At 41.9% G+C, this 16,904-nt stretch overlaps 1 protein-coding gene across 3 annotated transcripts in view; it reads right to left on the minus strand.

The window, feature by feature from the left end:
• Positions 1-4,216, minus strand: part of Uprt (uracil phosphoribosyltransferase homolog) — a 36,848-nt gene extending 32,632 nt beyond the window's left edge. Inside the window, exons 1-2 of one of the 3 annotated variants that reach the window (XM_075958582.1) lie at positions 4,174-4,216; positions 3,652-4,073 (exon numbers count right to left, since the gene is read on the minus strand). In XM_075958582.1, the coding sequence (XP_075814697.1) occupies positions 3,652-4,037 (386 nt within the window). In that variant the 5' untranslated portion in view covers positions 4,038-4,073; positions 4,174-4,216. The other 2 variants (XM_075958583.1, XM_075958581.1) reach the window with 2 other exon arrangements.
• Between the last annotated feature and the right edge of the window lie 12,688 nt (positions 4,217-16,904).

The raw sequence follows: 16,904 nt of genomic DNA on the forward strand, positions 1-16,904 counted from the left end.
ATATGACTCCTTTCATTTGATCTATCCAAAATAGCAAGAACCCCACGATCTCACTCATATATAGAGTCTTGAGCTCAAAGAATTTGACAGTGAAATGAATTTCACCACAGGCTGGGGGAGAAAGGAGGAAGAGAAGGAGGTAGAAAGGTTCATCAATGAGTACTGAGTTCGAGATAGTTAGGAAGCGTGCTGTACTGTTACACAGTAGGTTGACTACCGATAATAAGAATGTCCCGCACATTTCAAAAAGTGAGGTTAAAAGATTTAGGAAGCTTTTACCATAAAGGGTTGATAAGTGCTTGGAAGAAGAAACAGATTTAACCTGATTTAACCATTATGTAATAGTCTATTGATATTGAAATTTTTTGTTTTTATATTAGTTAAATAAATGTAAGGACTAGGGAGATGACTTAGTCAGTAAAGTGTTTGCATGCCAGCATAAGGGAATGAATTCAGATCCCACAGCATCCATGTAAAAGGATGGGTTGGTGCCCACCTTTAATCCTAACATGGGAAAAACAGAGATGGAAGGATCCTTGGAGCTTGCTGGTCAACTAGTCTTGCTGAATTAGCAAGCTCCAGGTTCAGTAACGAACCCTGTCTCAAAAAATAAGATATGTCTTGACCCCTTTGCTCATATTCTCACTCCTCCCACTCTTCACCTGGACTTTGGGAGCTCAGTCCAGTGCTCCACTGCGGGTCTCTGCCGCTGTTTCCATCAGATGCTGGATGAAGGCGCTATGATGACATTTATGATATTCATCAATCTGCCTACTCAGCCTAAATATAGTAGGGAGGGCCTTGGACCTTCCCCAAAGGAATGTCCCACTGAGGAGTGGATTGAGGGTGGGGGAGGTAGAGGGGATGGGAGGAAAGAAGGGAGTGGGAACTGGTATTGGTATGTGCAATGAAAAGAACTAGTTTTCTTTTCTTTTTTTTTTTTTGAGACAGGGTTTCTCTGTGGTTTTGGAGCCTGTCCTGGAACTAGCTCTTGTAGACCAGGCTGGTCTCGAACTCACAGAGATCCGCCTGCCTCTGCCTCCCAAGTGCTGGGATTAAAGGCGTGCGCCACCACCGCCCGGCTACTAGTTTTCTTTTTTAAAAAAATAAAAGAAACTGACACAAAAATATGATGTGTGGTGATTGTGGAAGGGTCTAGATGTCGACCTCTCTCTGCACTCCACACACATAAGTCATGCATGCATACCTGTACCCACACAAACAGCAACATACACATACACCACACACATGAAGAAAGATAAAATGTCCACGATAGGCAAACCAAAGAAAATATAAAGTAAACTAATTACTGCTTAGGGACTGAGGGAATATTAGAGAAATGGGGATTGACCTGTAAGGTCATGACTGTGGTAGGTGATGATAAACAACCATGAACATACATAAAACTAAGTATATACTTTAAAATGCTTAAATTGTATTGTATATGAATTGTACTGCAATAAAGATGTTCTTATTTGCAGTGCTTGGAATCAAATCCAAGGTCTTGTGTCTACAATGTGAAAGTTCCACCACTGAGCTAAATTCCAGTCCTTCAAGATTTTATTTTTAAAACTATCATGACAATGGAAAAATAAAATAACCAAAAATTTCCTGAGCCCTGGAACTCATCTACAGATAAAAACAATAGGGTCCAAGAACCAAAATTAGTTAACTCTAAGAATCATAAAATTCCTGGGTGGTGGTGGCACATGCCTTCAACGCCAGAACTCAGGAGACAGAGGCAGGTGGATCTCTGTGAGTTCAAGGCCAGCCTGGTCTAAAAGAACTAGTTCCAGGACACACTCTAAAGCTACAGAAAAAAAGAATCATCAAATTGTCTTTATTTCATAGATGTTTACTTCAGTTGTTCCAACAACTACCAAGCCTATGCCCTATCTTTTTCAAAACCTCTATGCCATTAGATCACATGATCACAGTTTTCAACACTGATTCTTTATAAACAAATAGTACAGTTTCATAAATAAAATTTTATGAGCTAGGTCTGGGCATAGTAGTACGCTCCCATAACTCAAGCATCCAGGAAGCTAAAGCAGAAGGATCAAATAGCTATATAGTAAAACTCTAGTTCTACAAAAGATAGAAACACTCTTTAATGATTGAGCATCTCTTCCTGGCAAGGAATGGCTGTAATTCAAAAATGTAAAAAGATTTCTGTCATAAAGCATAATAAAGCCTAATACGCAAAGTAAGATCCATGCACATGTAATAATATTCAAAATAGAAGACAAGTCTCCCTTTTTAAAGGGTCAGGGAAAGGGATCCAGAAAGAATGAGTGTAGCCTTGAAAAACAGGATCTGACCATTCCTAAATGGGGATATAGGGAAATCCAAATGAAAGCAGAAACAAGGTTGTCTCAGAATTGAAAGGGGCCAAACACTCCCACCTTTGGTAGGTTCAGATAATCCAATGAAGGCTGCTGAGAGGCTGTCAGCAAATCAAGGCTGCTGTGTTTAAAAGGTGCATGTATGTGGGAGTCAGGAACAGTGCAGTGAGGAAATGCGGGAGCCTACTACAAGAGCATGGTAAGGCTGGTAGGATCTGATTTAAGTTAGGGCATTTTTTCTTTTTTTTTCTTTTGGTTTTTCGAGACAGGGTTTCTCTGTAGCTTTGGGGGCTGACCTGGCTAGCTCTTATAGACCAGGCTGGCCTCGAACTCACAGAGATCCACCTGCCTCTGCCTCCCCAGTGCTGGGATTGAAGGTGTGCACCACCACCATCGGGCCATTAGGGCATTTTTTTTAACTGTCAAGGCACGCTGGAAAAATAGTGGTCTTATATGCTGTAGCTACTCATTTAAAGCCGCCAGTAAGAGCCAGGCATTGTCTCATGTCCAGTCGTTCCACCCACTTGGGAGGCTGGCTTGTGTTTGAGGCCAGAGTATGAGCAACAACTTAGGGAAACGCTGTCTCAAAAAAGAAAAAAAAAGGGAAAAAGAAAGGAAGGAAAGAAGGAAGGATGACAGCTGTATTTCATCTGATAAAACTCATATTTCAAACTTCTTGAACTTCTTGCTACACTTATTTGTGAGATTAGGAGGGTCCAACATGTTCTTAGGCAGCCTTTGCAGTTAACTGAGGCCTGTAAGTTTTCAGTAAGCAATCTTGATAAGAATGGAATGATCAACTTTCTGGAGACCAGAAAAACCTGCACTCCCAAATAGTAAACAAAATGGCACACTGCAGTCACAAACTATGAGTCAAGAGGGCCAGAGAAGCACAGTATCATTTCCCTTGCAATTGCTTTATTTCTGTGAGCCTGGGCTGTTAGGAGATAATAACCACAAGCAGTTACCATTTCTGGGTTATACATTTACCACGTGGTCAGGAACTGAACAGATGGCATAGGGGTGTGTACCTGCCAGGCATAGTTGAGGATTGGTTCTGCTTAAGAGAGACAAAGAGGCCGGAAGACGCTGAAAGCTGCCTAAAAGGTTTCATTTCTACACAAAGCAATGTTAGCCACAAGAACTAAGAGAGGGCTATTGAATGTGTCTAACTGACTCTCCTACTCACACTCCAAAGAGGCCTGGCTCTAATCCTCAAAGGCCAGTTTGCCAAATCCAAACACAGGCTTTTTACTTTCACCCTGTAGCCCCTCCACTCCCTTTTCCCCTTCCGCTCTGGGCTTACTTGTCCCGGATGATAGTCTGCAGCTCCCGGATCTGATCATTCATAGGCAGCAGCTTAAGCTGTGCCCCGATCTGTCGGGACAGTTCACAGTCCCCTAGGAGGGAGTCACCGACAGGTGCGTCGTAGTTGCCACTGTCACTACTGTCACTGTGGTTCTCAGAGTGAAGATTAATGCCACAGCAGGCCTGAGAGTCCCGCTCCCAGAGCACGCTGGAATGGGCGTGCCCAGGGAGGAGAGTCAGCTTAGCCATGGCAGCGTTATTTTCTTCAGCATGATCCAGGATAGGGTCGTCTGTTCCCAGATGCTCGGGACTTGGGGTAGAAGTAGAGTTTACTTGCCGGTTGTGACAGGGCATGGAGTCCGGACGCTGTAACTCCGTGGCCATACACTGGGCCCCGGGCTGTCCCCGCAGCTATCAACCCTAAGGATAAAGAGATAAAGAGCGGAAAGAAAAGGATGCGGACACGTGCTTTCTCCGGGCCCCCGCCTCCAGCAATCTCTAACCCTGGCTGCCCTCTCACCCCTAGGCCTCCGCGGTCCTTTTGCACACTTTGTCCCACACCCGCCCACACCAGACGTACTGCCGGCTTAGACACCTTATTGGCCTGTCTCTCTGTCAGTCTGCAGCGCGCTGGTTTGTTAACTCTTTTGAGTCTCTCCTGCTTTACAGATTCTCACACGTTGCCTGGCAAACCCGGCTAAGCCAGAAATTCTTGGTTGCTGAGTCTCCGGAAAATCCCTAGAACTTCCTGCAGTCAGACCTTTGGTACAGCCAAGAGAAAATACGGGTGCGTTATACATGTTAGGCCCATGCTTTCAGACTTTCTGACTTGGCAAAGAAATTGTACTTGAGTCAGTTACGTCTTCAAGCTAATAGTTTATTCGTGTTACGGAAGGAGGAAGAACTAGTAGGCCACTTAAAAGTATGGCCTTTCTAGACAGTTTTAGAAGCTGCAGTTTCATAAGTGTGCTTGATCAGCAAAGTTTTTCTTACTAGTATTGGTTGGGCCCTACACTGCACATGTTGCCATGGAAATTTGTTGTCATTTTCAATACACTGTCACTTTGTTCTTCCAAGCAATACTTGGAAAGGTGCCTTTCAAAAATGCATAGGTACTCACAAAAGAGATGAACACAAATGTCTAGGATAGTAATTTTCGAACATCTGTGTGTATCAGAACAATTGTCGAGCTGGTTAAAATGCTAAGTTTTGACCAGACAGAAAGGCACACATCTGTAATCCCAGCACTGTGGAAGCTGACACAAAAGGCCCAAGAGTTCGAAGCCAGCCTGGGTTACACAGCAAGCCCTAGTCTCAAAATTCATAATGTAAGCAACGTCTCATAGCTTACCATTGAGATTCTAACCCAGTAATTATGAAATAGGACCAAAGAATCTTTAGTTTTAACAAGTAACTCAAAGATCTGTTTTGCTTATTTGTTTGTTTGCTTGTTTCAATGCAATAGGTTTCATTATATCGTTTTCATAATGCTTTATTTGGGTTGACCTTTCTCCCCCGCACCTCTCCTTCATCCCCTATTTCTCCTCTTCAACCCCCAGTAGTTCATTCTTCACTTTCATGTCATGTATTATTCTCTCCCCTGCCTTTTATTAAAACCTCTGTTCCCCAGCTGTGATAGCCTTCCTATTTTCATTACCTATACCACAGTATACCCGCCCACACACACAAATTTACAGAAATATGAGTAACAGATAATGGGACTATCCAGGCCTTTGGCAGAAAATGAACCTTGACCTAGTTGTCTGTTTTATATTTTATTCACTCATTTCTTGCTCCGGTGTTGTTATTAGTCATGTTTTCCTCTTTGTGTGTCTCATCTGTGTCCTACTTCCAAGTCTGTCCATTACTATCTGTGAATATAATGTAGACTGCTTAAATTTCATTGCATTGTGAAATTAAAATCTCGAATGCAATCCCACACACTTTTGAAAGCTTGTACACCTTTCCACCTAGCACATAATGCAAATGCAAGGGTCACTAGGTTTAAAACCTGCATCTGCGTACGTGAAGTAGGCAAGAACAAATGACTGTTTTGTCAATGAATACTTTAAGGGCATTCACTGAAGCCCAGTATTGTATCATGAACAAAGATATCCTGACTCCAAAACTGCCCTAGAGTTTGTCCATTGTTTCATCAATCCTGTGACCTTCTTTTCAATGCCATAGAATAATGAATTAGAATAGTACAATTGCCAGTCTGTCTTCTGTCCTTACTTTCATGTTAAATGTACACTTGTTTATATTAACCAATAAGCATTAGCAGGTCTATATTTGAGGTTCTGGTCGGATAAAATTTACTAATGATTAATCATAATTGCACATTAAGTTTTGTATTCTATAATTTACAAAGCATTCATATGCATTTTCTTATTTCAAAATTCAAGGAAAAAATCCAGATATGGTGACAAATAACTATAATCCCAGTACTCAGAGTGCTGAGGCAGGAGGATCACCAATTCAAGGCCAGCCTGGGGTACGCGCGCTCACGCACATGCGCGCGCGTACACACACACACACACACAGCAGGGAGAAAACACAAACCCTGTCTCACAAAGTCAAATAATTGTTTAAGGGCACTCATTCAAAAGGAATAGAGCTAACACAGGAGCTCTAGTCTTTGAACTCTAAATCCAATCTTCACCCACACATAAAATCATTCAGTTAATGAAATACTGAGTGCATCTTTCCTATTACAATCTGTGCAGTTTACTGGGTGTCAAAGTAGATAAAAGATACAAATAAATGAATGAAGGTCTTGAAATTTTCAAGTGGTGGTGAAAAGCCTGCATCTTTGCAGAGCAGAGATGAGTTTGCTCAGCATCAAATCCTTTATACTAGATGGAAACAGCAACATTAAGTAATTTCATCCTGGCTTTCTCGCTTACCCCTTTCTGATACAGGTAGAAAACTATATAAATTAAAAGCTGGATGATTCCCCTGCGGTAATTGACATGACTTCATTTTGGGTGGTTTGCTGTTTGTTTGTTTTTAAATCAGCTTAATACATTTTTCTCTTTGTTACAAAGATATATTTAAGAGATAACGCATTTTGAAAAGCAATGAATACAAGAGTAGTTTTTTTTTATTTGCAAGCCTTTGTTGTGTATTTTTTAGCCTGTGGTGGATTAAAGTCCAGGCACTAAATTGGTCAGACTCCCGAATATAGAGGCTCAAGTTCTGAACTTAAGACAATCCTTAAAGGTTTTGAGAAACTAGATCTATTATACATCCTAACAAGAGTCCTTCAGCCGGGCGGTGGTGGCGCACGCCTTTAATCCCAGTACTCGGGAGGCAGAGGCAGGTGGATCTCTGTGAGTTCGAGACCAGCCTGGTCTACAAGAGCTAGTTCCAGGACAGGCTCCAAAACCACAGAGAAACCCTGTCTCGAAAAACCAAAAATAAAAAATAAATAAAAAATAAAAAAAACAAGAGTCCTTCATATGTAGCTGTGCAGTCTCTTCAGAATGTTTTTGTTTGCTTGTTTGTTTGCTTTGCTTTTTGAGACAAGGTTTCTTTGAAGCTATGGAGCCCGTCCTGGAGCTAGCTCTTGTAGATCAGGCTGGCCTCCAACTCACAGAGGCCTGCCTCTGCCTCCCAAGTGCTGGGATTAAAGACGTGCACCACCACAGCCCTGCTCCAGAACACTTACCTCATTTGATGTGGCAAAACAGATAAGAAAATCCAGACTTAGAAGCTTAATTTAAAGAAACTGAAAGACCTGGATAAATCCGGACCTCCCCAGCAGGAAGAAAATAGCCAAAAATCCAAGCAGGAAGAGAAGAATCAAAAATCTAGGATTAGCCGGTTCCCTACTGTGTTTCAGGAACCAGCTGAAGATAAAATTAGGTTGTAATCTTGAGAATAATCTTGAGAGACAGGGAGTTTCCCCCTTGTGATTGTCATTGTAATGTGTTTTAGGAACTAGCTGATTATGACCTTAGGAGTGGTCCGAGAGGCAGGGGGTTGCCCCCTTGTAATCTTCACTGGTATTTTCGGTATTTTCTGTGACACACTCCCTGCCAATTCCGGATCACTGGGCTGTGGTTTCTTCCCTTAAAAATCGCTTCTCCGGGTCACTCGGGGTCGAACTCCTCCCCTGCGTGGGTTGTGAGTCTCGGCCCCAGTGCACTGGTTCCTGTCTCATCTCGTCATCAAAGCCTCCTGTGATTGCAACAAGGATGGTCTCTCCGTGAGTTACTGGGGGGGTCGTGTTATCCCGAGACTTGAGTGAGAGTCTCCCCAGCACCGAGGGTCTTTCAAAATAATCAACTAATTGTAAAGTTGCGAGAAAACAAAAGCGATCTTATAATAAACTCGATTTTCTATTTTCAAGTATCTTAGACTTTCTAATGACTTTCGGACGTGGTTCATCTTATTATCTCCATTTACAAGTAAGAAAATGAAGACTTAGATTAATTTACTTGACAATGTCATGCAGGCTGTAAATGCAAGAGCAGGTATTTAAAACTAAATTTGAGAAATTCAATGTGCTTCTTAAATCGTGTCCTCAGATTAGTCCTGGTTATAATTTTCTACTGTGGACCACATCTTATATTGGACTAGACAATATCTCACCTGTAATACTATACATATGTGCCAAATTTGTGTTAAATAACTGAGGTAAGGAATCTGGGTATAATCTTGTTTAATTCTTATGCTTAGATAACCATAGTGACGCACGGCTATAATCCTAGTACTTGGTAGGTAGAGGTGAGAGGTCGTAGACTTTCTAGAGTTCAAGGTGAGCCTGAGTTACTTGACTGTCTCTAAATAAATATACAAATAAATAGGCCTCTCCTGAACTCTTTGCATTGGTAATCTCTTTGCATTGATTTTAATGATGTTCATGCCACTTCACTATACTTTTAAATTCTTTATAAACAAAAATATATTATTTAAAAGAAAAGCCAATGAATAGGTACTGTTGTACACTTTTTCCCCAAAATGTGTCATTATTCAGTATATTCCTTACTGTTCAGGTGGAAGCTTCACTCCAGCCCCTGGCATCCACTGAAGCAAAGAGTCTGGAATGTTCGAATGGAGGCTCGGTCCCCAAGCCCCTTCCCCTGGAGTTGCCTCAGCACAGATTCCACCCCTGAGAAATCCCAGAGGCTCTATCCCCGGAGGGCATTAAAACCCCCACCTCATGGGTTCCTCTTGTGGTCTCCTCGGCTTCAGCTGGGGCCACCCGGAAGTGCTTTGCTCAGAATAAACCTGGATTTATTAATTTTGATTGGCGGCATCACCGGCATTTGATTGGTCATCAGCGGCAGTGGCTTCCATCATTAACTAGGATTGCAAACTTTTCCTGCTACCAGGTGGCAGTGGAAAACCACTCTCCACTCCCCACCATAGGACAAACTTGCTAGGTGAATTACCCAATTTCAAGCGATGGCCCCTAAAGGGATCCAGGATCCTTTTCGCCTTCCAGCCTGCCTATAAAGACACTGCAGTGCCAGGCGGTAGGTCTGTTCTCTACCTTTTGGGGCCCTTGTATGCAAGACGTCCTGCACTGGGATACCCCAAACCTCCTGTTTTGACCCCAGGCTATTTCGGAGGATGTTCTGTTTTAGTCTTCCACTCAATGGCTAATGGTTTGTGAATGGATACTTCCCGGTACAAGCTTGCTCCCCAAACACCCTACAAACTTTGTCCAAACCGGAACTGAGCTACCCTGGCCAGGTTCCTGAGCACAGCATCCCTTCCCCCTCTCCTCTCACTGTCCCTAGTCTTTCTCTCTGTGCCCTGGCTTTTGCCTGTGGGCAATCTCCTTGCTTCTCGGCTTGTCTGTATTTCAAGCTTCCACCCAATTGCGCATTCAGCTTCCCGAATTGTTCCTTTCTTGGACACTCTAACTTTGCCTGTGCTTCCCAGCCATGTTGGGATTCACACAGAAGCTCGCCCCTTCCCCCGACAGCCTGGGAGACCCACAGTTTAAGATGCAGCCAGTGTGTCCTCCACATGGCTCCTGCTTCCCTGCCACTTCTTGCTTGTTCCTGCCTCTCAGTTTCCCTCCATAGTACCTTCTCCATGCTTTGGTCAGCAGGCGGCTGCCCCAGCCTGATAAGAGCTGCCTTGATGCCATAAAAACACCTTTCATTCTTATGGTTTCTTTCTTACTTTAGGCTTTTTAAATTGGTCATCTGACACGGTTCCCAGGAAGAGTTTTGTTCCATCTTTTTGTTAACATTGTGTTTCTGTTAAAAGTCGAGTTTATTCCTCATGCATGGATGAAAATGTATAAACAGTGTGACCGCATTATGCTTGCTTTTGTCTCTGTGTGTATGTGTGCTTGTTTTAAAATCTGTAAAACTTGTAACTCCAGGTTACAACAGCTCTGGAAAAATACAAACACGTGAATAGCTCCCATTTTAATTGAGGTCAAAACAAAAACCTCAACACCATCTTTACTAAGGGGACCCACGTATGCTCTCCCCACCAAGGAGGCATTCATCTGCAATATACTTTGGTTTACAATATATTTCTATATGATAATTTATGCCCTGTCCTAAAAAATCAAGGTTTATAGCAATGCTATTTGCTGAGATATTAAAGCTGCATGCACCTCTACATTCATGTACAGGAATAAAAGTTGCTGACAGCCAAATTTTGTAACTTAAAGGTAAAACCCTTGATATTGATTTAAAACATTAAATTGTTTACAATATTAAAACTTGGTTCTGCCTTCTAAAGATTAGGATTATATTCTAGGTCTCAGGATCACAACTAAATGCTAGAGACCGAAATATTTCCTCTAATCTTCTTGCCTCTACTAATATTGGTATGCTGTAACTGGTGAGACCTGGGTAAATCCAGACCTCCTCAGCAGGAAGAAAATAGCCAAATATCCAAGCAGGAAGAGAAGAATCAAAAATCTAGGATTAGCCTGTTCCCGACTGTGTTTCAGGAACTAGCTGAAGATAAAGTTAGATTGTAATCTTGAGAATAATCTTGAGAGACAGGGAGTTTCCCCCTTGCGATTGTCATTGTAATGTGTTTTAGGAACTAGCTGTTTATGACCTTGGGAGTGGTCCTGAGAGGCAGGGGGTCGCCACCTTCACTTCACTGGTATTTTTGGTATTTTCTGTGACACACTCCCTGCCAATTCCGGATCACTGGGCTGTGGTTTCTTCCCTTAAAAATCGCTTCTCCGGGTCACTAGGGGTCAAACTCTCCCCCTGCATGGGTTAAGAGTCTCAGCCCCAGTGCACTGGTTCCTGTCTCATCTCATCATTAAAGCCTCATGTGATTGCAGCAAGGATGGTCTCTCGTGACTTACTGGGGGGTCATGTTATCCCCAGACTTGAGTGAGAGTCTCCCCGCACCAGGGTTCTTTCAGACCAATTTTAACTTATGTGTGTAATTTAGATATACCTGACAGCTAATGATACACTGATTGCCAAGCACCTTTACAGATCTGGGAATATGGCATTTAATAAAGCGATTCTTATGATAAAGAGACATGCCAGCTCCTACAGAATCCTGTAGCTCCTCCAGGAAGACACTTGGCCAAAGAACTTCCTCCTGGAGGCTTACTTTGAATGTGGCAAATCCACCCACACAGCAAAAGCTGCCTTTGACCTCATCAGCTGCCTGGCCCCTGCCTGGAAAAGACGACAGGACACTGGGAGAATCGATTGTCTCATCCTGCCAAGACACGTAGACTGAGCCCTACCCACACAGAAAAATCTGTCAGGCTCCTGGGTATAGCAGCTAAGGGGAAGCCACTTCTAAGACTGGTGTTCGCCAAAGACCACGGAGAGACTTGGGATTGCCTGGGTAGCTGGAAAGCTGTCTCACTTCTGCTCATAAGATCTGTCTGATGGCATTTGATGACTAGGGTACTAGTAGCTCATTACCTCATTAGTTAAGTTGCCTGCTAAAAGTACAGACAGGAGTGCCTCTTCCACTAGCTTTATAGTCCAGAATTAACAGGTTTCACATGTATCTTCAGAGGTTCGGAGTTTCCAATTTCTTTTGTCTTCTAAAGTGTTCATGCCTTTAAGCCTAAAGCCATAAGCTTTTGCTATGACACCAAGACGTAAACCTGTTCTAGCTGTCTCACAGTCACCCGCAGGTTCCTGGGAGAAGTTCTGCTGCTCTATCAAGAAATCTGATATGATGAAAACTAACGGTCTCCAGAGTTCATTTTGACCCCACCCAGTTTCGAGCTTATTTTGCAGGTTCACTCATCCTGCCTGGGCCAAGACCAACGTACAGAGTATCCTCCAGATAAAGCCAGCATCTGCACCAGCTCCTGGGACTTCATCATTGGTACCACCTCTCCAGGCTCAAATGGGCACCTACCCAGCAACTGAGAGCTGGTTTTAAAGGGCGTAGCTGCTCTCATGTCTCACTCATTTACCTCGCCTCTCCTGTACAACCAGGGCACTTACTTCTCCAGTCCTTTCATTCTGGAAGTTGTCATACTTCCCATGGCTAGCCACATTCATAGGGCCAATGATAATATTCTATTTTTTCTCCTGGCAACCTTCCTTCTCAGCTCCTTCAATAAACAGATGCCTAAAGTCTTCGAGATGACAGTTAACTGAATGCTTCTCTACAATGCTTCTTCTGCTGTATATGAGCCCACCAACTCCTGACTTCACCTCCCCACATTGTCCCTTGTCAGCAGGAAGAAGCCAGACTTAAACCAGTGCCCCTATAACCAAAGAGTCTGGAATTTTTGGATGGAAGCTTCACTTCATCCCCTAACATCCATATACCCAAAGAGTCTGGAATGTTCAAGTGGAGGTTCACCCCAAATTCCCTCCACTGGAGTTGCCTCAGTCCAGACTCAGCCTTGAGAAAGCCCACTATCAGTGATTCCACCCCTAAGGGCATTAAAAGCCCCCACCTATGTGTTCCCGTTGTGGTCTCCTCAACTTCACCTGGGGCCATCCAGAAATGCTTTGCTCAGAATAAACCTGGATTTATTAATTTGGTTTGATTGGGTTATTACATCAGTGGCGGTGGATTCTCATTAACCAGGATTTAAAACTTAACACCTACATTGGTTATTTTTTTTTATTTATTGGAATAAAGTCTTGCTGTGGATGCCAGGTATAATTCTAGCCTTCAGGAGGCTGAAGCAGGAGGACAGAGTGTTTGAGATCAGCCTAGGCAGTGAGACCTAGCCTAGCTTGAGCTTTATAACAAAATCCTGCATTAACTCTTCTACACCCTAAAAGGCTACTGTACTCTGTGGCAAGGACATATCAAAGATACAATATAATATGAATGATAGTTGCTATGCCCAGATCACAGAGTCCCCCAAAAACAAACAAGGAGACTGAGTCCTGTTTGTAAAAGCAAGTTATTCTTTATCCAAGTTCAAACTTGGACTCTTCATGTGTCCAATGTATTGGTATAATAGAGAGCCTTGAACTCAGTTGGCATGGAGTGTTTATAATAGCAGAGTTTGGGGTGAGGGATATCTAAGGTTTAGAACCCCCGATTGCCTGACATTTGTCTAAGGGTGTCCTGGTGAAAAGTGATAGGTGTGTGCTGGCAGGTGATCCTGTCTACAATGGTTGGAACGTTAGGAATTTTCTTTGGCTGGTCTGTTTCTGGGTGGTGCCTGGGTGGTCTTTTCTTCGAACCTGTATTGATTTAGGGTAAACTGAAACTCGGGCCTCTATTGAGCTTGTCATGGCTGGGTCCTATAGTAGTCATCATGTTGCCTACTAGATCCCAGAATCCATTCATTTTCTGGCTGAAATTTTGTACCCTTTGTCCTGTTTGTGTTCTATTGCTGTACTAAAACACCATGACTGAAAGCAACTTGGGAAGCAAAAGACTAATTTGGCTTACTCTATCCAATCCAGTCCATCATGAAGGGAGGTCAGATCAGGAACTCCAGAAAGAACCTGGAGACAAGAACAAAAGCAGAGACCATGGAAGATCACTGCTTATGGGTTGCTCCTTGCTTCTTGTGGCTTGCTCAGCTTTCTTTAAAAACAACAACAACATTTTATTTTATGCGTGAGTGTTTTGCCTACATGTTTGTAGGTATGCCATGTACATGCTTGGTACCCATGGAGGTCAGAAGAAGCCACTGGACCCCTGGAACTGGAATTACAGATGGTTAAGAATTACCATGTGGGTGCTTGTAATGGAACCCAGGTTCTTTTTAAGAGCAACAAATGTTATTAACTGCTAAGCCACCCTACCTCCACCCCTACTTGCTTTTTAATGAAACTCGGGATCACTTGCTCAGGGATGGCACTGCCCAGAGTGAATTGAGTCCTCCCACATCAACCATTAATCAAGAAAATGCCCGACTATAAGCAGAGACTGCTCTTTCATTTCTTGTTAACTGGTGTGGGAGAATTGTCTGTAATCTGTCAATCATGTTTTAAATAAAACGCTGATTGGCCAGGCAGGAAGTATAGGCGGGAAAACCAAACAGGAAGTAGAAATGATATAATGAGAACAGGAGAATTCTGGGAAGGAGGAAGCTGATTCCTTCCATTTCTGCCCAGACCACGGAAGCAAAAGGATGTGTCTGCCCCACTGAAAAAAGGTACTGAGCCACATGGCTAACATAGATCAGAAAAATGGGTTAATCAAGATGTGAGAGTTAGCCAGTGAGAGGGTAGAGCTAATGGGCCAATCAGCTTATAATTTATGGAGACCTATGTGTGATTTTCTTTGGGGCTAAACAGTTATGGGATACCAGGTGGGGCAGAAACCCCAACAAAACAAGCCTGGCCCACCTTCATGTTACAGTTCACTCAGACCCAAATAATCACACAGATCCTATATTAATTACAACACTGTTTGGTCAATGGCTCAAGTGCATTTCTTGCTAGCTCTTATATCTTAAATTAACCATTTCTATAATTTTGTGTATTGCCATGAGGCTGTGGCTCACCAAGTAAAGTTCTAGCATGTCCTTCTCCTTCAGCAGCTACATGGCATCTCCTTGATTCTGCCTATTCTTTCTTTATATCTCTTACAGCCTGGGTATATTCTGCTCTTCCATAGGCCCAAAGCAGTTTCTTTATCAACCAATGGTATTCACAGTATAGAGGGGAATCTCACATCATCTCTCCTTTTCTGTCTAAATAAAAAGAAAGATATTTAACTTTAATGTAATAAAATTACATATACAAAAGAGTTATCAAGCAAGAATTACACTTATAATATTTAGTCTTTGTATTTGGAACATTTCATATCTAATTTAACTTTTATTATAACTAAGGAAAACTATATCACTATCTGTTCTTCAACTCCATCAAAGACCTCAGAAGGATATAATATTACCTAAGTAAATAGGAAGTACATTTTAAGCAACTTCTAATACTCTAGAATCAACAGAGATATCTCACTGCCTGGATAGTCACCCAAAGTTCTTCTGTAACATTGGGCCATCCATCTTCAACCTACAGGCCCATAGTATCTGGCAGACTTTTTCATGAAGCAGGAAATTTGAAAGGTGTTTTGCCTATCTTGGCAGTTTGTCAGTCACTTTCCTCTGTATCCTGCAGAATGTCTGGTAGCTTCTTCTGTGAAGCAAGAACCCTGATGGACTATCCTGTCTTTAAGAATGTTTAGTAGTCACTTTTTTGTGGGTCCTGTATGTCCAGTTCATATAGCATACCACCAAGCAGTCCAGGCAAAAGCAATTTCTTGCCCAAATGGCTAGCCCTGTCATACTGAAGGCAAATTCCATAACGAGTTTTTTCAATGCCCATAAACCTCTCTGAAGTAATTGGTGCTGCCAGAAGCAGACATGTCTCAATACTGAGAAAAGTCTAAGCACTTAAAACATTTTAAATGCCATGTTCTGTAGGTCTTTGAAAAGTTTGAAAAGTACCTATTTATCTGAAATATATTTCTATACATATCTAAAATATATCTCTGTATATCTAGAAAACTTACTAAAATGACTACGGTTTGACTATTATAGATGACTATTAATCTGTATTTATTAACTATACATTATATTTTTAAATGGGCTGCACAAACACAATACCTTAAACAAGAACAGAAACACATATATACAGTGTAACAAAATGACCTTAAATTTGTATCAATAGACCAAAGTTCATACCAATATAAAGTATTCATCTTTATATATTATATTTCTCCCCCCTTTTTAGAAATTGACTGTGACTATTAATCATTTATAATCAACCCCTTTAACTGAAAACATTTATAAACAATCATTTTGGAAATTTGGGCATTGTTTTCTCCAAACTACTGTTTGGGGGTGAAGTATTTTTAGAGTTCACAGAGACCTTTCAGGGGGGTCTTGTTCCATCAAACCACATAGCCAGGAACAAATCCTCAGGTTCTCATCTGCTGTGGAAACAAAAGCAGAACCTCTTTTCCAAAGCAACATATCCTTAGAACCAAATTTTGAAGTCAAGATACCTTTATGTTAGTTTAACTTATCAGCCCCTAGAATCAAATTTCTCTCTGTAGTCAAAAAATTCAAAGAAAACAAAATAATATACATAATCCAGACTCTCTGTGTATATTCTTCTTTTATGTGGCTTATTTTTCTTTACTCTTTTGATCTATGACTGTCTGTTCTTTTTTATATTGTGTTTACTGTCTCCTTAAAGACTTTGTTTTATTTTTTAACCTATTTATTTTATAACTGTCTATACTTTTTCTTTTCTCTCCCAATCCTATGTACATTTATGTACATTTATCCAACACTGTGACCTATTCAGAGGTATTTGTTTATTTATTTATTTATTTATTTATTTATTTATTATACTGTATTCTGCACCAGATCTCATTACAGATGGTTGTGAGCCACCATGTGGTTGCTGGGAATTGAACTCAGAACCTTCGGAAGAACAGGCAGTGCTCCTAACCTCTGAGCCATCTCTCCAGCCCCAGAGGTCTTTTTTTCATCTGAATCTGTATTTATTGCATATCTGTAACCATTTTCTGACCAGGAGTATTTCTTTTTTGTTTTTTTAAATGCTAAGCAGGCATGACTAGGACTAGCTCCATGGCCCTGCCTATTTGTTCTGCCTAGTCCAACATGGCAGAGGCATGTTTACCATCTCTGTGAAACATTCTTACTACCCCAGCTCTAAGGATCTAGTGGGTCTATGTCACCATTAAGCAATTTGTTACATGCTACTCAGAGACCCCATTTAAGTGTAGGACTTCACAAAAGAACCAGAGTTCGTTTTGCAGCATGAACCAGGATGTCAGATCTTAAAGAAGCCATGCAACTTTTTGCTGCTAACCCTGAGTCAGGAA

Source organism: Microtus pennsylvanicus, chromosome X, assembly GCF_037038515.1.
Source record: "Microtus pennsylvanicus isolate mMicPen1 chromosome X, mMicPen1.hap1, whole genome shotgun sequence".
Lineage (NCBI taxonomy): Eukaryota > Metazoa > Chordata > Mammalia > Rodentia > Cricetidae > Microtus > Microtus pennsylvanicus.